The following is a 19441-nucleotide window of genomic DNA, read 5'->3' on the forward strand; positions in this document are numbered from 1 at the left end:
ACCTGGTCCAGAGCAGCCAAGAGAGGAAGGCAACTGTCGAGTGTCACCCTAATTTCTCAAAGGTGTTTCCTAGCTCTGCACCCCTCTGGGGCATAACCCTGAGCCTCGCGGGTTGCTTTGCGCCTGACGGATGGCGATGGCCTTCGGATTGTGTGTTCAGCTTATCTCAGATGCGGTCGATGGTCCAGGGCTGACCAAGGGCTCTGCTGTGCGCCTGCGTCTGTGATAAGAGCCAGGCTGGGCCCCAGCAATGCTGACTGCCACCACATGTGAGGTCCCGGCTGGCCACCGTGGGCTGTGGCTTGTCCAAAACAACCTTCCTGTTGGAGGGGACTACAGGGTGGGTTTGCCAAATGGGCCACATCCTGCCAAATTGGCACAAAGATCATAGGGTGCCCTGAGTTGGAAGAAACCCACAAGGATCATCGAGTCCGACTCCTGTCCCTGCATATGACAACCCCAAAATTTACACCATGTGTTTGGGGGCATTGTCCAAATGTTTCCTGAACACTGCCAGACTTGGGGCCGTGACTCCTCCCTGGGGAGCCTGTTCCAGTGTCCAGCACCCTCTGGGTGAAGAACCTTTTCCTAATGTCCAACCTATACCCCTCGCAAATCTTCCTGCCATTCCCTCGAGTCCTGTCAGTGGTCACCAGAGAGAAGAGATCACAATGGGGCCCATCAGCTCTGTTTCGGTGCACAGCTGCATCCACAAACCTCTCTCCTGCCCCACAGCGTGAGGTGCCATGGAGAGGGACACCCCATTTCCTTGGGCAGCCTTTGGGGTGACAGATGGAAAGGCAGAACCTGGAGCTGCAGTTGCCACAGGTGATGCTGAGCATCTCTGGTCCCACACTGTGCTGCTGTCACTGGTGTCCCCATGTCCAAGCATCCTCTATGTGGTCACTTCTCTGTTTGCCTCCAGACTCTGGTTGCAGTAACACCTAAAAATCAGAGCAGAGACCCTCAGGGAGCACCCACCGCATGGCACAGACAGTGTTAGTGGGGGCAAGCACTTTCCCTGCCCCTGGTTCTGCCAGGAACTCAGCAAGAGGAGGTTTGGCCGGGTACCCCCTCGCTGCTCTCCCCACCCCCCTGGGAAGGGGCCGTGCATCAGCCTCCCCAGACATCTGCTGGCAGCTTTGTCATTCTACAACGGCCGTGCCTCCGCAGGCAGCCATATGGCCCCGCGTTCTCCAGCGGGGCTCATGCAGCCCCGCATTCCTCCGTCCAGACCCTGCGTTTTAGGGACATTTCCTCTGAGCAGACTTTTGGCACTTCCTTAAATGCGCTTCTGACCTGTGCTGAACAAACTGGGGTCTATAAATCCTCCAGGAGATTTTTGGAGATCTCTTTCTCCCAGCCGGACAGTTCACCATGGCAAAGACCTCAAGACTCTCCTCCACCAAGCGGTGGCCAACAGCCAGCTCATGCAAAATGTGCTTATTTTTGTCTTGTGTTCTGTAGCCATGTGGATGGCTTGGGCTTTGTTTCCAAGAAGTATTCACTGGAATAAAAAGCCCAGGCTAAAAATGATACTTGCCGGTTTTCATTACAATTTCTTTTGTGTTCTTTTCTTCATCTTTATTTGGCAACTGTAATCCTGAAAGGTTTTTGCACTTGCGTAACTGCTGAAGAAGCACCGCTTAATTTGGGGGCATGGGCCAAAATGCATTGTAGCACAAAACAAATAGAGCAGATGAAGAACTGTGCATCTCATTTTCACCCCTTTGAAAAGAAAAAAAACAGCAGCAGAAAACCATATATCATGGAAACAGAAAGATGGGAGCAATGTGAGGAAACCAGCTCCTCGTCCCTCTGGGCAAACGCACTGAAGCTGCCACTCACCAGCTTTTGCATAATTGGGCTATAAATGTCTCCGGATGGCCAATTCCTGACTTTTCCCAGGCGTTCGCTCCGGACCATCAGTTGTCCACCTCCAGGGCCAAGCCTTGCTGTGTCCCTTGTGACTTACTAGAGCAGTTGGTAATAATTAGCCGTGATTAACAGAGGGCCAGAGTCAAGAGCACATGTGCTGGGTCGCGGGGAGTGAATTTGTTGGGTCAGAGTGAACAAGGGCGATCCTGGCGCCACACCGGGCAGGGACAGGGGGAACAGGGTGACAGGCTCCAGGCTGGGGGACTTTTGAGCAGGACTCCAGAGTCATGTTCTCCCTCCGCAGGCCCTGAGCCTTCTAGACGATGCTGATACCCCAAAGCTTTACTGACAGAGGCAAAAAGCATCAAATTGTTCCACCAGTGCACCCACATTTCTCTGTGTGGCCCTTTGCTGTTGGGATATGTGTCAACTCCCTCTTCCTGCCTTCCTTTTGTAGTTTTAGTTCTGACTGGGCTTTAGACCTGGTTTCATCCCTGCATGTCCCAGCGGTGATGCTTTGTCCTGTCCTTCCTCCTTCTTGCCCAGTCTCTCCTGCCCACCGCAGCCCCAGCCCCTGTGCAGCCGCAGGGCTTGTTCCCTGGAAATGTTCCTTAAAATCAGCCCAGCTACCATCCCCTCACAGCGACCCGGGGACAATGTCCGCTCTGCCAGCCTTGGGTCACAGTCCAGCTCCCGTGTTCGCACCAGGACATTGTCACCAATGCCACCTGGGCACTCGCTGGATGCCGGCGTGGTGCCATCCCTGTGCAGCCGAAATTTCCAGGGGATCAGGGCAAGAAAATAGAGACTGAAGCAAACTCATATGACATGATTTTTGTATTTATCTCCCTTTGAACAAGCAGCATTGTTGGAAACACGTCCGGGCAGGCTGGAGTAGAAGTGAGGGGTGGTTGGATCTGGGAGGACAAGAAGCATTGGGGGAAATGCAGCCATGAATACACCAGCCTGGGGGTGCATGTGTGAGAGCAGGGATGGGGTTTGGCCCCAAGTTTCTGGGTCTGGATAATGACAGTGGGTGTTTGGGGAGGGGCTGGAGGTGGGTGACGCCCCAGGACAACATGGCGTGGGTGCTCAGGGAGCCTTGGGTGTAGGGCCAAGGGTTTGGATGGAGCAGTGCTCACCATGCTGCTGCTCCCCAAGTCGGGGGGCTTCCTAAAAATCCATTCCCCCCAACCCCAAATCACTACAGATCAACTGTAAACGCTTGTTTTCCTTGCTGAGTCCCTTCCCCCGCTGTAACAAACATTTTGGTATGCACATCCTTTAGTTCAAAGGCCTGTTTTCTTTGTCTAGAAGACTTTAACTAAAAGTGATACTGAAATATCCTTTCAAAAAAGAAACTAAGCCATTTGCTTCTGCAAATATCAAAACTCTTCATCCAGATTTTCCCCCAAGCTCCCTAAACCCGTTTTTCCATTCCCCCAGCCCAAAGTATTTCTCAGAGTCGACACAAAGCCCTGAAACAGTTTGTTGTTTGCTGCAAAACCACGTTGCGGGGGAGTGATAAATTCAAGCAGAAAGCGGGGTAGGGAACGGGAGGCAGCACCCCCCCAACTGTGTGTGTCCCCCCTTTTCTCCCCTTTTGCACCAGAGGGTTTGCCGGTGAGCGGCTGGGTGGGGGGACGTGCCGGGGAGGCTGCTATCGGGCACCCCATGGCCAGAGCTCGGCTTCACCTGGGGGATTTAGCTGATAAACTTAACAAGCAACAGCCGGCTCTGGCTCTGTGGGGTTGGAGCTGCCGATGAGGAGGTCGCGTCATTTAACCGAACAAGAAAGTTAAAAGAAGGGGGAATCTCGTGTTTTGTGAACTGTAGGTAGGTGGCATGAAAAGTAGCCAAAAAAACCAACCAAACAAACAACAACAAACTGAAAAAAAGCGTATTTCACTACTGGTCTGAGTAAATGTTTAATCCTCAGCTCGGAGAGAAAGAAAAAAAAAAAAAAAAGAAAGAAAGGCAGCTCAAAAGTGCGCTTTTTTTTTTCTCGGCAAGTCTGAACCAGTCAGCCCGGTGCCTCCTCCCCCGGCTCACACCCTCCCGCCGCTCCGGAGGAAGATACAGCGCGCTCCGAGGTGCAGCGGGACCCGGCGGCGTCCGCACCGCGGGGCTGCGAGCGGAGCGGGGCCGGGAGTTCGCGGGGTTCCCTGCAGGAGCGGCCGGGGGGTTCGCGGGGTTCCCTGCAGGAGCGGCCGGGGGGTTCGCGGGGTTCCCTGCAGGAGCGGCCGGGGGGTTCGCGGGGTTCCCTGCAGGAGCGGCCGGGGGGTTCGCTGGGTTCCCTGCAGGAGCGGCCGCGTGCCCGGTGCAGGCAGCGCGGGACGGTCTCGTACCCGGTGCAGGCAGCGCTGGCTCCCGCCCTGCCCGGGATGGGGTCTCCGCACTGGAAGCGGCTCTGCCTCCTGCTGCTGGCCGGGTTAACATCCTCCCTGCTGCTCTACGGGCACTACTACGCGACGGTGGAGTCGCCCACGGGCCGTAGGATCATAGCCAGGTACGGCGGGAGGGGGGGCAGAGGTGTGCAAATCCTGCATGAGGTACCGCGCACTGGGGTGGGGAGGGGGAATTGGGGTGCCGCTGAGGACCCCTTAGTGCAGGTTATCCCAGCTGTGTTGTTGGCTGTTTTGAGAAATGTGCTTGCAGCCCCCTGCCATCCCGGTTGTGCCCGGAGCGGGACCCCGGCGCCGTGCGGGGGTGCAGGGGTCCCTGTGTGTGTTCAAAGTGCAAAGAAACTATCGCTGGGTGCAGGGACAGCTGAGGGTGCTCAGCCCCCGCTCAAACCTTCAGCCGGACCCTCTGCCAGCCCCGTGTGTCCCCTTTGGGCTGATTTAGGATGGGAGCCGGCTGATTGTCCTGGGGAAGGCTTGGCCCGCATGGACCTGCACTGATTCTCCCACTGCAGGGGCAGGACACTGCTCCCCGCAGCCCGCACTGATCCCTGGGGCTGTTCCCTCCTGCTTGCAAACTCCCAGAGGCTGCAGCAATTCCCAAACTCCAGCAATTTGCAGCTCTCCCTTTGTGATTGCATCTGCCTTCCCTGGACCCTCCCCATGTCCCTTCCCCAATCTCCCTGTGCCTGGTGGCTGGGAGTGCTGGGGCCCTCCAGGAAGCCCTGGTGAGTTCTAGGGAGTGCGGCTGAGCAGGCAGGGTGTGCGGGAGCCTGCACAGCACTTGGTCTGCAGAACCAGCCACTCCCCTCTCCCGCGAGCAGCAGGTGATACCCAGAGAGTGCTATGGGCGTCCCTTGCCTCTGCGCTGGGTGCTCTTGGGTGCTGTCGGTGCAACAGAGCCCAGCTGCTGCCTGGGACTGCAGGATGCTGTGGGCACCAGAGCTGGTCCTGCATGGGGTGAGCTGAGAGCAGCCAGATTTGCGCTGGGAGTTGCTGGGGATGCAGCTGACTGGGCTGCCTGGGGGTCCAAATCCTCTCTCTTTCCCAGCTGGGAGCCAGGGACTCCCCTTGCCCCCTCCTGCCCTGCCCAGGGTAGAGATCTCTCCTGCCGTGCTGACAGAGCAGATGTATCCCCAGCAGCCCGGGCAAAGGTTGGCTGTTCCCACCCTTGGCCATGCTGGGGGAGCAGCGGTGCTGGCGTCAGCCTGTACTGCACAGGCCAGCTGGTGTCTGGGATGTGGAGCAGCTCCCTGCAAAGAGCTTGATGTCTATGAGAGGGGAAACTGAGGCCCATGAGGGCAGCAAGACATGCCCAGGGACTGTGCTGGAGCTGGGGATGGAAACCAGCTGTGTCCTGCTGCAAGGTCTGTGGCCCATCCTAGGAGCAGGGTGTGGAGGGATCCAGGCTCCCCCCACCAAATGGCAGGTGGCAGGGAACTCAGCCACCACCTGGACCTGCCCCAGATCCCCCCACTGCAGAGCCAGCCTGGCTTACTGTCCTGGGACTGCTTGTCCAGCCCCAGAGCAGAGCCCGGGTTGAGATAACGGGGAGCTGACCTGCACTCCAGAGCTCTCCTTGACATTTCCTCTTGGCTTGAACCCAATTGCTACAACTAGAGCCAAACCAGAGCGAGTCCTGTTTGCTCCGATTCCCTGAGTTCACAAACATGCTGCTTGTCCAGCCTGAGCTGCGTGCCCGGTGGGATCAGCGCTGCCGATGGATGCGGGGCTGAGTCCAGAGGTGCAACCAGGATGGCTGTTGTTTCACACGGCTGATGTGCCATCGCAGAGCACGTGCTTCTCACTTTGCCTGCTGTCGGAGCTGAAAGGGACGATCAGGGGTGCTCGTGCATCGGTTTCGGTGGGGAGGCTTGTGTGAGCAGTGTCTCCATGCAGACTCACCAGGGATGAAGTGGATTAGAAGGAATCTGATCCTGTGATTAATGCTGGCTGCTACCAGCACCAAATCACCTGAGGGCCAGATGCCCACAGCAATGCTGGGTCTCCCTCCAGGTCAGCACAAAGCTGGTGGCAGTGGTGAGGCCCCTGTGGAGATGAGCAAAATGTCTCTGTCCCTGCAGGGACCCAGATCCTGGGAGTCCCCGGGGTTTGGCCCTGTCCCACTCCTGCCCGGCCACCTCTCTGAAACCCCATGGTGAGCTGCTGCAAAGTCCATGCCTTTATTCTCGGGTCAGGCAGGATGTGCACAGAGCTCTGCCCAGCCTTGCTGTGCCACTTGGGGTCTGCACCATGGAAAGGTGCTTTCCGGACCTTGGCCCCTTGTGATGGGATGGAGAAATGCCTTCTGAGAGCAGGTTCACCCGGTGCTTCGGACCGTTCAAATGTCTCTGCAAGGCTGTTTGCTGAAGATAAGGCCGGACTGTGTGCTCACAACACTAGTACACGACGTTATCTTCCGGAAACGAGGGGTGGCCATGGACCAGCAACGTCATATTTGTGAATGCCACGGCAGTGAGAGAGCTGACCCAGGCTGGGCTGGCTCGGTTGCCACAGCTGGTGCCCGGGCAGCCACGGGCCACTCCTTCCCCAGAGCCCCATTGTGCACCGGCTGATTCCGGGGTGGGTTGTCATCTTCTGAGTCAATCAAGCATCACGAGGTGCTTCGCCACATCCTGGCAGATGACGTCAAAGCATTTGGCTCCCCGATGTGCAGCTGAGCTGCTGTCTGGTAGGGGGAGCCCAGCTGCCCCACACCCTCCCCAGCACTCACAACTGGCATGTGAGCACAGAGAGGCACTGGCAAGGGGTTTGGCTTCATCAGGTCAGCACAAGTCCTGGAGGAGGTGAGGAGCAAGTGCCACACACTGTGTCTGGCCATCGGTGGAGGTGGGTCCCAGCTCCTGGAGCAGGAGCCAACCCACTGAACTGTCTGCACCCACCTCCTCCAGCTGAGCCCCCCAGGCACCCTGCAGCATCCCTGGCTGAGCAGAAAGCAGCACAGGCCCCTCCATATGCCAGTGCCCAGGGCTCTGCCTTGTCCTGCAGGCTCTGGGATGGGCCAGGGAAGTGAAGGGTCTGTCCCAAGAAATGAGAGTGGGAGAGCTTGGAGGGGCAAGGATGTGCAGCTGGGGCTTGTGAGCCTGACAGGAAAGGGCTGGGAGGGTAGCGAGGCTGGGAGAGGGTGGTTGTGTGGCTCCTGGGCAGCAGATCCCCTGCTTGGAGCTGGCAGAGCTGGGGCAGAGTGAGGAGGGAGCTGGGACTGAAGCTCATGTGGCTCCGAGTCCCCATCCACACCTGGGGACATTCTCGAGCCCTCGGTGCCAGCACCCAGGTGATGTCCCCGCATATCATGCCATACCCTGTGGTGGCATGGAGCAGGGTTTTGGGGGCACAGGGGTCTGGATCCACACCTGGCCAGGGCTGTCAGTTCGGCTGGTGTCGGTCTGGGCTGTGGTGGGACTGGGCAGAGGCACGAGGGGACATGTCTCCTATGGCAGGGGACAGCAGGGCGGGCTCAGCAGAAACTCAATCCCACTACGCCAGGCAGTATTGCGCTGGGGGGTGGCAGAGCTCCGCTCCACACCTGCCTCTACCTGTCTCCGTGCTCCTGAGCCGAGCTCCTGTAACAAGGGGCCCTTGTCTCCTCCACAACCCCCCCATTCCGGGCTGAGCACCTGCCGGCTGGGCTGGCGGTGGTGCCGGGGGGATCTGAAGGGCCTTTCTGTGCGGGATGAATGGGAGCCTGTTCCCCGACGGTGGGCTCCCACCTCCTGCTCGCCAGGCTGCGACCCGGCCCCCAGCCCTGTCCCCCTGGGAGGTCAGGTCTGCTCTGCCTGCTCAGGGCACCCCAAGATGCTCAGGAGGGACCCCATGCCCCATCCCCAGCACTAAAGGGAGGATTGGGACATGCCCCAGCCAGCCCCATGGAAAAGGGGGTCTCGTACACTCCGAGAGCCCCCAGATCCCAGTTGGTGATTGCTTCTCCAGTGCTGCAACTGAACATGTTCTGGCTCATCCCAGCCCCTTGCGCCTCCTCCTGCTTGGGCTTGGGAAGGGTGGGATTGTGGGAAGGGCTGGGAAGGTCTTGGCGGTGTCCTCCTAAGGCTGCAGGCTGGTCTGGGTGCAGACTTTGGTACCTGGAGGTCCTGAAGGTGGGACCCACTGGCAGACAGTGGCTGTTTTCTGCATAAACCTGGTATTTTACAGCCCTGTGGCTCTTGGCTTGCAGAACCACCCACAGATGGGGTTGGGTGGGCACAGGCAGTGGCCAAGGGGAGCTGGGTGGAGGTGACGTGGTCCTGCCCCATGGCTCTCAGGGGTGGGGGTGACTTCATGTCACCTCCCTGGCTGAGCCCCCATTGGCTTCTCCCCCCAGCCTGCTGCAGCCGGAGCCGCTGGTCCTGGCTTCGCCGGTGACATCGCACCAAGTCAGCAGCCGCAGATGGACCCCGGAGGGTGGCTCAGAGAGGTGAGGGGGGAAGGTGTGTGTGGTGGTTCCGGCACGAGCTGGGACCCCCTGCCTGCTGCAGGGCTCCCTGGTGCCCAAGGGATGGATCTTTAACTCTGCTCTGTGTTTTCTCCTTTCTAGCAAGTCCTTCAAGCCGCCTGCTGAGCTGGAGGAGCCCAAGCCCAGCAGGAAGCAGGTAATGATGAGTGCAGTGTGGTTGGTGTCCCCAGTGCCACCTCCTCACTGGGTTTGGTCAGTTCAGGATCTGTATTGGGAAGCTGAGGAGGAACAACATCATCTGGGAAGGGTTTTGTGTGTGTGTGTGGAGGAACAACCTCATTCATGAGTGTGGGTCTCCCTGAACCTCCCTGGTGTGGTTGGAACTGAACCAAGCTCTTCCACCCCCTGCAGCCCAGCACGTGCCTCCGCTCGGTGATGGCCAGAGCTAAGGCAGACCCCAAGTTTGGGGAGGTCTTCCGCTTCGACACCCCTGTGCTGATGTGGGACCAGCACTTCACACCGGAGACCTGGGAGAGGCTGAAGACACGACATGTCCCCTACGGCTGGCAGGGCTTGTCCCACACAGGTACAGACCCGGCTGGCATGGGGGTGGCAGCAAATGGGGCAAAACAGGGTGACAAGAGGGTGCGGGGCAGCTCGAGGGGACCAGGGAGCCCAGCAGAAGGGACTGAGGACATGGGCAGGCAGAGAAGCCCTGGAGAGGAGCTAGGGACCTTGATCTCTCCCCGCTCTGCCTCTCAGGGCACGGGGTGGAGGGGATGGCTTTGCAAATGCCGCTTGCTGCATCTTGTGACATTTTCCCTGCATAAAAGCCCCAGTGTGTGCATGATTATTAACTGGGGCCAGAGGAGCTCAGACAACCCGCTCCATTGTTGGGATGGAGATTGTTTCCCTTGCCACCCGAAACCCACTCTCTGCTCCCCCCCGGCAGCCGCCAGCTTCAATCCCTGGGCTGGGAAGTGCTGGGGATGGCAGGGGGGAGCAAACTGGTAGCAGATGCAAAGAGACATTGTTAAGAGGGGATGTGGCCAGCGTGGGCAGGAGCATCCGCGGAACTGGAGATGTCCGGCTGTGTCCCCATGCCTTTCACGGCCCCAGGCCGCTGCTGTTTGGAGGGGGAATCACAGAAGGGTTTGGGTTGAAGGGCCCTTCAAAGCTCATCCAGTGCTACCCCTGCCATGAGCAGGGACATCTTCACCAGCTCAGGTTGCTCAGAGCCCCGTCCAGCCTGGCCTGGGATGTCTCCAGGGATGGTTCATCCACCACTTCTCTGGCCAACCTGAGCAAGTGTTTCATCACCTTCAGTGTAAAAAATTTCTTCTCATGTCCAGCCTGAATCTCCCCTCCTTTAGTTTAAAACCATCACCCCATGTCCTATCACAACAGGCCCTGCTAAAAAGCCTGTCCCTCATGGGGGGCTGCAAGGGGGTTGATGCCAAACCTGGGAGAGGAGGGTCTTGCTGGTGTTCCCCCACCCCACTTGCAGACCCCTCTCCCGCATGGGGATGGCATGAGCGCTCTGGTGCGCTGCTCGTGGACGTGCTCTTGCACAAGCATGTCTGTGCTGTTGCACACTCACACGGGCTGACACGCGCCTTCTCTCTGCTGACCGGCCGCATCCTGGTCGTTCCAGCGGTGGGCAGCACCCTCCGGCTCCTCAACGCCTCCGCCAACCGGCACCTCTTCGACAGGGACACCTTCCCCAGGGGCTGCGTCCGCTGCGCCGTGGTGGGCAATGGTGGCATCCTCAACGGCTCACGGCAGGGCAAGGCCATCGATGCCCACGACCTGGTCTTCAGGTGGGGATGTGTCCTGGGCAGGATGGGGATGTGGGTGCTGTGGAGTGACCGGCCCCAGACATGCATCCTGTGCTTTTTCTGCAGGATCAACGGTGCTGTGATCAAGGGCTTCGAGGAGGACGTCGGGACCAAGATCTCCTTCTATGGCTTCACGGTGAACACCATGAAGAACTCCCTCATCGCTTATGAGGAGTACGGCTTCACCCAGGTGCCCCAGGGCAAGGTGAGACCTTGAAGGTTTGTCAGGAGCGTGACCTCCAATTGTCTCCTGAGCTGGCTTTGTGTCCCAGACCTTCTCCCCATCTCAGGAGCCTTCAGCCCTTGCATCACTGTCATGGGTAGTGCCCCAAACCCACCGCTCTATGTCCCCACTGCAGGACCTGAGGTACATCTTCATCCCCTCGGACATCCGTGACTACGTGATGCTGAGGTCAGCCATTCAGGGCAGCCCCGTCCTCGAGGGCTCGGACAAGGGGGACAAGTGAGTAGCCCCCCAGGATCCTTCCAAGCACCTTCGGTGACACACTGGAGGGAGCAGGATTTTCCCACCCTCACCCTACACCTGTCCCTGGTGGGACAAACCCCATGTAGCCCCTAGACCCCCATGACACAGATTCTGCCCTTCTCCTCACCCCACCACAGGCCACAGAAGTATTTTGGACCAGAGGCATCTGCAGAGAAGTTCAAACTGTTGCATCCTGATTTCCTGCAGTACCTGACAGCGAGGTGAGGATGAGGAGGACTGTGGCTGCTGCCCAACTCTCTGCAGATAAAGCAGAGATTTGTCCCCTGACATTAGGATGAGAGGAAATGGCCTTAAGTTGCACAAGGGAAGGTTTATATTGGATCTGGGGAACAATTTCTTCCCAAAAGCAGTTGTTGGGCATTGGAAAAGGCTGCCCAGGGCAGTGGTGTTGTCACCATCCCTGGAAGGGTTGAACAGACACTGAGATGAGATTCTCAGGCACATAGGTTAGTGCCAGTGTTGGGTTAACAGTTGGACTCAGTGATCTTGAGGATCTTTTCCAACCCAAATGGTTCTTTGATTCCCATTCCCTGCAGCACAGCTCACATCCCCTCTGGCAGGGAGACTCCCGCAGCCGTGGTGCTGTGCCAGCCGTGACCCCCCTGTCCTGGCGTGTCCCCCACAGGTTCCTGCGCTCAGAGCTGCTGAAGACACAGTACGGGTCACTCTACATGCCCAGCACTGGCGCCCTCATGCTTCTCACTGCACTTCACACCTGCGACCAGGTAAGAAGACACAGGGCCACTTCTCCGTGGGGGACAAGGGGATCCCCCTTTGGCTGCTGGGAGCTTGTGACTACCTGCTGTAAGGCTCCTGGTGGGGACCAGTGTATCCTGGTGGCCACCCCACATCTGCCACCACCTGTCCCCAGCGGGGTGGTGGTGCATGGAGCACCTTAGGCTGAGCCTTAACACCATCCTTTGTCCTTCTGTCCCACCTCCCTCCCCGCAGGTCAGTGCCTATGGGTTCATCACTGCCAACTACAAGCAGTTCTCAGACCATTACTATGAGGTAGAGAAGAAACCACTGGTGTTCTACGCCAACCATGACATGATGCTGGAGGCAGCGCTGTGGAGGAGCCTGCACCGAGCAGGGATCATCACCCTCTACCAGCGGTGAGGCTGGGTGGTGGCCCACGGGGCAAGTCCAAGGACTCCCGTGGCTTTTCTCTTTCCTGAAGGCCACCTTCTCCCTCCCGAGGGCTCTCCCCAGCTCTCTGGCCAGCCCAAGGTGCAGACCGGTCACACTGCAGCCAGCGGCGGTGGTGAGCGGCAAGCTGAAGCTGATGCAGGGAGATGCTGCATTTCCTTGAGGAGCTCTGGCAACTTGTTTCACGGTTCAACGTGATTGAATGTCACCTTTGGGGTACTAAGATGCACCATGGCATGTGGCTGTGACCTCCTAGCCCCACGGACATGGCTGAAGTGCAGGGTGATGCTGCAACAGGATGCTGGAGACAGTGTGGCTGGAGGATGCCCTTCGCCTTGCTGTTGCACTCCAGCTCAGATGCTCGTCACTGTGGTGGGACCACAACAGGCAGGATAGATCCTTGGACTGGGAGGAGTGGAGACAAGATCATCCAGCTAATGGGAGGTGGTGTGGTTGGAGAACACCTCCCTCCCAGACTGCAGAAATCTTGAACTCCAGCCAGCTCTGTGGTGACACGTGCCACTCTCCAGAAGGATCTTTTTGCCTCCGTGATCAGTGGGAATGACAGCAGCTCGGCTGCCCTCTCCTGTGACAGACGCACAGCACGTCCTGTCATTGTTCCCTTCTCTAGGCCATGGTGCTTTCAAACAAGGGTCTCAAAAGCCATCAGCCAAGAGCAGGGTGGCAGTAGGGGACACCAGGAACGCGGCTGGCTGTGGAGCAGCCCGGAGCTGGTCTCCGGCCAAGTGTGGGTGGTTGTGGGTTTGTCAGGTTTTTCTTGCTCAGGGAACCACATGGTGCCCTCTAAGTGCTCTGAGAACAGTCCCACACTAGGTGGGTTAGGGAACCTACAAGTCCGTCGGGCGAGTCTACATGGTTGCTATTTTTTTTTTTTTCTTCTCCCCTAAAAATAACCTGAAGGAGGTGATGAAGGTCTGGAACCATTCAGTCATCCCATGCTGAGGAAGACCTGTGGGGGAGGCTGCTCCAGCTGGTGGCCAGAGGGTTGGCTGGGCACAGCAGTGTAATCGGAGACACTTTCCCACTTTGTGTAATTACATAAATGTTGAATGATTGTTTTCTTCTATGCCTGTGCGTTTTGGCAAACAGGGTGTGGGTAAGGCACCCCCCTTACCTCCTGCAGCAGAGGAGCTGCCTCATGTACCAGTGATCCTTGTACTGGGGACCAGCCCCAGTTGGGGGTTAAGTGGGGGAGATCCTGGTGTCCAGCGCCATCCCACAGGCTTTTTCCTCTGGAGATGGGAGCCAGGGAGCCTCCAAACACCCACGAGCTCCCTGCAGGCTTCTCTCAGCCAGCTCCAATGAGTATTACTGAAGATCAGTCTATAAACCTGTTTCTGATGTAATCTCTAACTTGGAGCCCATCTTGTGTTCCCAGGTCTCAGACTAACCTTTTGTTGTATCAGAGTGACCTGACAATGGTCCCAATGCAGCCTGTTTGGCCTGTTTTTTTATTCACCGGCGCTCAGCAGAACCTCTTTCATGATAAAACAAGGCTGATCCTCGCCATCATCTGATGAAAAAAGCACCAAGACTCAGCACAGCCCATGCAGGTGACCTTGAACATGGCAATCGGCAGCACCCTGATGCATAGGGCACATAAAACAGGTTTTCCAAAGGAGCACGTTCCCAGCACAGCATCCTGCCAGGAATCCCATCCAGCTTCTGGGCAGAGCTGTTTGCACACATCAGGAACTGCTGCACACGCCCTCCTTTCCCATTGCAAAAAGGGAGGTTTTCTGGCCAAGGGTGTAGCCAAGCCCGGGAATTAAACACGCTCCAGTCTAAGGGCTTTGCCAGACAATGAACCTGATGGCTACATCTTGCTGCTTCTCCCTGAGCTTCTCAGCAGACCACAAAAAACATTTCTGTCACCAGTCCTAGCTGAGCCTAAGTCGTTTTGTCACACTGTTACTGTGAATTGCTTTTCTTCAGCTCCCAGCATCTGCAGACACTGGAGTCTCTGGCTATCGGGGAGGAGCAGGTGTAGCTGTGAAGGGTAAGCTCACAACTGCTTAAATTTCAGAAAGTGTTTTAACCCCAAATCCTTCCTACCTCCTCAAAACCATTTCTGTTCCAAGTAGATAACCTTTACAAACAAAAAAATTCAATTCCCAAGATTTTCCATAGCTTATTTTATTTGGGAACAGAAGACAGCAGGGAACCACCTTCTCCTCCAGCCAACTGTAGATCAGGTCCTAATGGAAAAAAAGCAACGTGAGACCAAAGCAACTGTCAGCTGAAAGTCCCTGATTTCATCAAGAGCACAGGTCTCGGGAGACAAAAATTGCTCCCCTTCCAAGCCAACTGCACCAATACCCAAATCCTCTCAGGTTTTACTGGGAACTTACCAACGATGCAGTTGCAGCAACCCCTGAGCACCGAGGAGGAGCCTGCGGTTATGCACATAAGGCCATTTTACACTGTTTTGAATGATGCATCGGTGGCTGTTTGCAAGAGCCTCTCCAGAACCATCTTCCTTCTGCTGCTTCTAGAGTTGAGAGACACCATAAAGCAATGCTGTAACTACTTTCCTAAAACATAATGGTTCTGAAACTATTCCTGCTGCTCTCTGTTCTCAAAGCACTGAGTAGCTTTTACATTTCCTGTTTATCACCAGGCTGCCTTTTCATCTTTTCCCCCTTATCCCTTGGAAGCCAAAAGCACCCGGTGACTGGTCCTACTTGGAACACTTTGTATTGACAGAGCAACCAACCTGGCTGCTGGTTTGTAGCACCATTCCCTCCCCTTCTGCACACCAACCTTGATTTCTTAAGGGAAATCCACTGTCGTCAAGCCTTCCGCTTCAGCTTGTCAGCGAATGTTATAGATCTTCTGCAAACAAACACAAATTCTGTTAAATAAAGCGTGAAATTATTTAGTAGAATGCAGCTGTCAGCTACCTGGAGACAAAGTGCCATTCCAGTGTGTGTATTCAGTGACTGTACATCAGGTGAGACAAAAACTGCGTTTCTTATCTGCCCTTCAACTTGCCGCTGTGGCTCACTGTTTGGACAAACAACTTAAAAGCTCTTCATACATCAAAACTCTGCCATGCCAACAGCGCGCAGCACTTCTAGGCCCTGGGCTGAGCCTTGCCCTGTCTGGACTGTGGAGAGCTGGCTGCTGAGCAGCCTGTGCATGCAGGACTGTGCTGGTGCTGCAGTCACACATGGCAGGGGCAGGAGGAAAGGGACACACACTGCTTTTGCCCTACAGGTGACACTCATGTCACCTGAGCCTTTGCAGGGGATAGGAGATCCGCTCAGGGAATGCCTCAGTGGACAGTTGTTTCTCCCTCACAGCTGAGATGTCAGACAGGGATAACAGCACATCACAGGCTATATTTTTCTCCTGCCCTTGGCTATATAAACTCCGTGAGTTCTACAAAATTACACCCAGCAAAAACACCCAGACACCGACATGCCGATGAGCAGTGTTCTTCCCAACGACCAGGATTTTTCCTGGTACGTGTTCAAAGACTGGGTATTCTGCTCAGATGAGTCATGCTGTCTAGAGATCTGACATACAATTAATAAACTCAGAACGAGTAGTATGCAATCCTGAAGTATTCTCTTACCAGTCTGCAGCCCAACTTAGCAGCTGCCGTCTTGCCAAAGCCATCTTTGGGAGAAGATACAACCCCAGGATTCTGCAGGATGATTTCCTCCTAAATACAAGTTGCATTGAACACTGTTAGCAACAGTATTTTAAATAAAATTTGTCCTCCACTCATTCCTTCTCCACCCCTTCTGAAAAAAACAGCACTGAGCAAGGAGTAAAGACAGGAATTTTTCCATTCAGAGGCAGGCAATTTTTGTCTCACAAATTTAGCACAGCAGAAACCTGTGCCTTGGAGACAAAGCACGTTTGCCAGTGACTTGTCTCACTCAGAGACAATAAACTTTGGGAGGTGGATGCTGTTTAAATCCTTGCTTAGGAAAAAAAACCCACCAGCTCTGTCACTTTGGTGGTTTAGACTGATTTTAGCTGTTTCAAGCAGACATATTCCTCCTCATCATACAAAACCATCTTAATCCAGCTCCCTCCTTACACACAAGAATAATGCACTCATGTGGGATGTAAATTGTCTGTGGGTTTGTCTTGAGAAATGCACTCAAGGAGATCTAAGCCACAGACATCCCTTCCAGGGAAGGATTCTTTGGGATGCGTCCTTTCTAGGATGACCCTTTACTGTATGTGAGCTGCATCTCCTCACCCCCAGCAACCCGATGCAAGTTTGAAACTGTCCCAGTGCACCTCTGGGAAGGCACACAGACCAATTATTCTTTCACTACGTCTATTTCTGTGACAAACACAGTTATGAGATGAGCTGTGTCAAGTGTCTCCATAATGGGCTGTCACTCAATCCCTTCTACTTCTAATCCCTTCTACTCTTGCTCATTTTGACCACGCTGACAAGCAGGTGCTCTGTTGGACACCAACAACAGTAAAATTCCCATTCATTCTGTGCTGCCTTTCAGCTTGTGCTCCATGGCAGCAAAGGGCTGCACACTCAGGTGGCAGCTACAACAAAGCTACAGCCTTGATTAGCTTCATTACATTAATCAAACCTTTTATATCTCCTCCCAGTACTCCCAGGGACATAGAAGGATATCATCTGACACAGCAGAACAAATCTTAGTTCTACAGCCCAGCAACAGGAGAACGCTAGACTATGAGAAGACAGATGCTGATGTTTCTCACCATCATGCAGCTGGTGCAGGTTTACTGTCTGTTCAGTGAAGGAATCAGCTTGCCAGGCAGGTGAGTGTTTTTACCTTTGCTCGACGCCATGCTCTGAAGGAGAGAAAGGGGACAGAGAGTTAGTTCATGTAACAAACTGTTACTTTACTTTTGTGTCTTTAATGCTGAGCCTCAGAGTCATGCTTCCACACAGGAAAGGTTAATTTCAGACAGGGATAACTTTTATCATCACTAGCTCAGCTTTCAGAGCAGCCAACACCTGGGACACACAGGGCTGGCCCAAAATCTCAAGCCTGTTCTTGGAGGTGTGGTTACTGTGCTCCTCGCCGGGGTGGGTACCGACACGGCGTGGGTACCGACACCGGGTGGGTACCGACACCGGGTGGGTACCGCTCGCTTCGCTGCCCCCTCTCTGTGTGGGTGCCAGGCTGGATGTGATGGGTAACGGGGTTCAGCCCGCTGGACCTCGCTGCTTGCAGGGTGCTCAAAGCCAGGCCCCAGTCAGTACTGTTGCAGTCAATACCCTCCCACAGGTGCTGCTGGGGGAGAATCAGCACAACCACAGTCAAAAATCTGCGAGCCGAGAAGGGCCGCGGTGCCCCGGGAGGGCAAGAGCCGGGGGGCACAGCGCAGCCCGGCCTTGCCTCCTCCACCCGCCATGGCGGGCACCGTTCCGTCCCCACTGGCCGACATCGAGGCCTCGCCGCACCCCTACAAGCAGCCGCGGCAGCGCGCAAGAGTTTCCTGCTCTCCCTCCCGCTGTCCCCGCGCCCCTGGGGGCGCCCTACCCGCGGATGGCTGCTGATGGTGCGGAACCTTACTCACCGCCACCACCCGGCCGCCATGCTGCCCCAGCGCCAAGAGGGAGGGACCGGGCGCGCTGCGCGTGCCCGCCAGGCCTCGCGAGAGGCGCGGGGCCGATGGGAAGTGTAGTCCGACAGGCCTGTGCGCGCGGCCGGCGCCTCCGCTCCATCCGGCGTCTGCCAGGGCGGAGGTGCCAAATAAAATGTACGGCACTAAGTGTGTGTGATTTACCTCTGCGGTGAGGCCTGGCTCTGGGGCAGGGGCTGGAGCACAGTGTGCTGGGAGCGGCTGAGGGACCTTGGGGGTTCAGCTGGAGAACAGGAGCTGAGGGGAGACCTTCTGATCTCTGAACTGCCTGAAAGGAGCTTGGAGCCAGGGGGGTCGGGCTCTGCTCCCCAGGAACAAGCGCCAGGAGCAGAGGAAACGGCCTCACGTTGCGCCAGGGGAGGCTGAGGTTGGATCTGGGGAACAATTTCTTCCCAAAGGGCTGTGGGGCATTGGAACAGGCTGCCCAGGGCAGTGCTGGAGTCACCATCCCTGGAGGGGTTGGACAGGTTCTCAGGACATGGGCAGTGCCAGGGGTGGGTTAATGGTTGTACTCGATGATCTTGAGAGTCTTTTCCAAACAAAATGAGTCTGTGATTCCAGAGGCCACTGCTGTGGCCGTTACCTCTCCTGAGAGCTCAGCACCCGATGCAGGGCAGCCAAGGAGGCAGATGGGGTCAGCCCCTGCGATACAGGCACCTGGGGCTGGGGCTGGGCCTGGGCTCCATACATGGAGCTTTTGTACCGTCGTGCTGCTTGTTAATTACGTTTATTCATTCTTCATGTGCTTTCTTTACTAGGGAGACGCGCATGATTGTACTTAGCACGCTAAATGCTTCAAAAGGCTGAACAAGCATTAGCTCATGTAGGAAGGGGCCCACTTCAAAAAGACTAATTAGCTGGAGACTGGGGATTAGTCAGAGATTAGTTAGTAAATGTATGTGCTGTGCTTTGAATATGTGATGCTGCCAGTATTTGTTATGATTGTTCTTCACTGTTAAAAACTGGTGTGAAATCTATAGGATCCTCTTTAGCTTATGAACCATAAAAGAGTGTAAATAGAACCAAGGGGAGGAAAAATGGGAATAGCTAATATCTACTTTCTTGCCCCAAAGCTTTGTCCACCCTTGTGAACAGCTCCAGTGACTGGAAATGAAAAGCAGACAAACCGGAGTCTGGAAGTGAAGTCTGAGAACAGTTGAAAGCCTCGTATTTAACAAGTGTCACCTCTGTGATGTGTGAATGGGGAGGTTCACCGTCCCTTGGGCTGTGCAAATCCAGGCTGTGCTCCAGGGAAGCTGCCCAATTCTCACAGTGATACTAAGAGACAGTGTCCTACATGGGTGATATATGGCCATTGCCATCTGTTGTCCAACGTGGCTGCCTGTGAAACCACCACCTCCTTTTGTCCCGAAGAGCCAAGACCCATGAGGTGGAGGGAGGCGCTGCCTGGAGCTTGGCGTGTCTGCTCCCGATTCCCTAATGCTTTGTGCTGGGAGACCACACTCCGGGCAAGGCAGTAGAGTTTCCAGGGAAAGGCAGTGTGACTTCATGGTTATTTTTAGAACCTGGATCCTCCTGGCTTGTTCTTATTTTAGAGCCTGATATATAGTTTGTTTGTGGGTGTTTTGTTTTGTTTTTTTCTCCAGAGCATAGATTTAACTCAACTGATGAGTTC

General features: G+C 55.7%; 1 protein-coding gene, 1 long non-coding RNA gene and 1 other non-coding gene across 4 annotated transcripts; 1 reads left to right on the forward strand and 2 right to left on the reverse strand.

Moving 5' to 3' along the window:
* The first annotated feature begins 3899 nt into the window (after positions 1-3899).
* ST6GALNAC2 (ST6 N-acetylgalactosaminide alpha-2,6-sialyltransferase 2) lies at positions 3900-15094 on the forward strand. Of its 2 annotated transcripts, XM_071816437.1 has the most exons (11): positions 3900-3971; positions 4236-4387; positions 8620-8712; positions 8833-8887; positions 9103-9277; positions 10346-10511; positions 10596-10734; positions 10889-10992; positions 11154-11237; positions 11663-11762; positions 11989-15094. In XM_071816437.1, the coding sequence occupies exons 2-11, from the start codon at positions 4263-4265 to the stop codon at positions 12154-12156; spliced, it is 1209 nt and encodes a 402-aa protein (XP_071672538.1). In that variant the 5' UTR covers positions 3900-3971; positions 4236-4262; the 3' UTR covers positions 12157-15094. The 2 variants fall into 2 exon arrangements, with proteins under 2 accessions (XP_071672538.1, XP_065708837.1); XM_065852765.2 differs by having other exon boundaries at positions 3908-4387.
* Positions 14328-17808, reverse strand: LOC136109820 (uncharacterized). Its single transcript, XR_010652544.2, has 6 exons — positions 17740-17808; positions 16915-17007; positions 15788-15877; positions 14971-15042; positions 14559-14698; positions 14328-14405 (listed from the first exon to the last, which is right to left on the reverse strand). It is a non-coding gene; the product is annotated as an uncharacterized lncRNA (long non-coding RNA).
* Positions 17079-17154, reverse strand: LOC136109827 (small nucleolar RNA R38). The gene has a single exon (XR_010652547.1). It is a non-coding gene; the product is annotated as a small nucleolar RNA R38 (small nucleolar RNA).
* Positions 17809-19441: the final 1633 nt, after the last annotated feature.

The sequence above is a fragment of the Patagioenas fasciata genome, chromosome 18, assembly GCF_037038585.1.
Source record: "Patagioenas fasciata isolate bPatFas1 chromosome 18, bPatFas1.hap1, whole genome shotgun sequence".
NCBI classification, from domain to species: Eukaryota; Metazoa; Chordata; class Aves; order Columbiformes; family Columbidae; genus Patagioenas; species Patagioenas fasciata.

Bases quoted from the DNA above. Each gene is read 5' to 3' on its own strand.
- ST6GALNAC2 (XM_071816437.1), top strand. From the start codon at position 4,263: ATGGGGTCTCCGCACTGGAAGCGGCTCTGCCTCCTGCTGCTGGCCGGG. The intron at 10,735-10,888 runs GTGAGACCTTGA...TCCCCACTGCAG, and splicing joins CCCAGGTGCCCCAGGGCAAG to GACCTGAGGTACATCTTCAT. The intron at 11,763-11,988 runs GTAAGAAGACAC...CCCTCCCCGCAG, and splicing joins CACTTCACACCTGCGACCAG to GTCAGTGCCTATGGGTTCAT.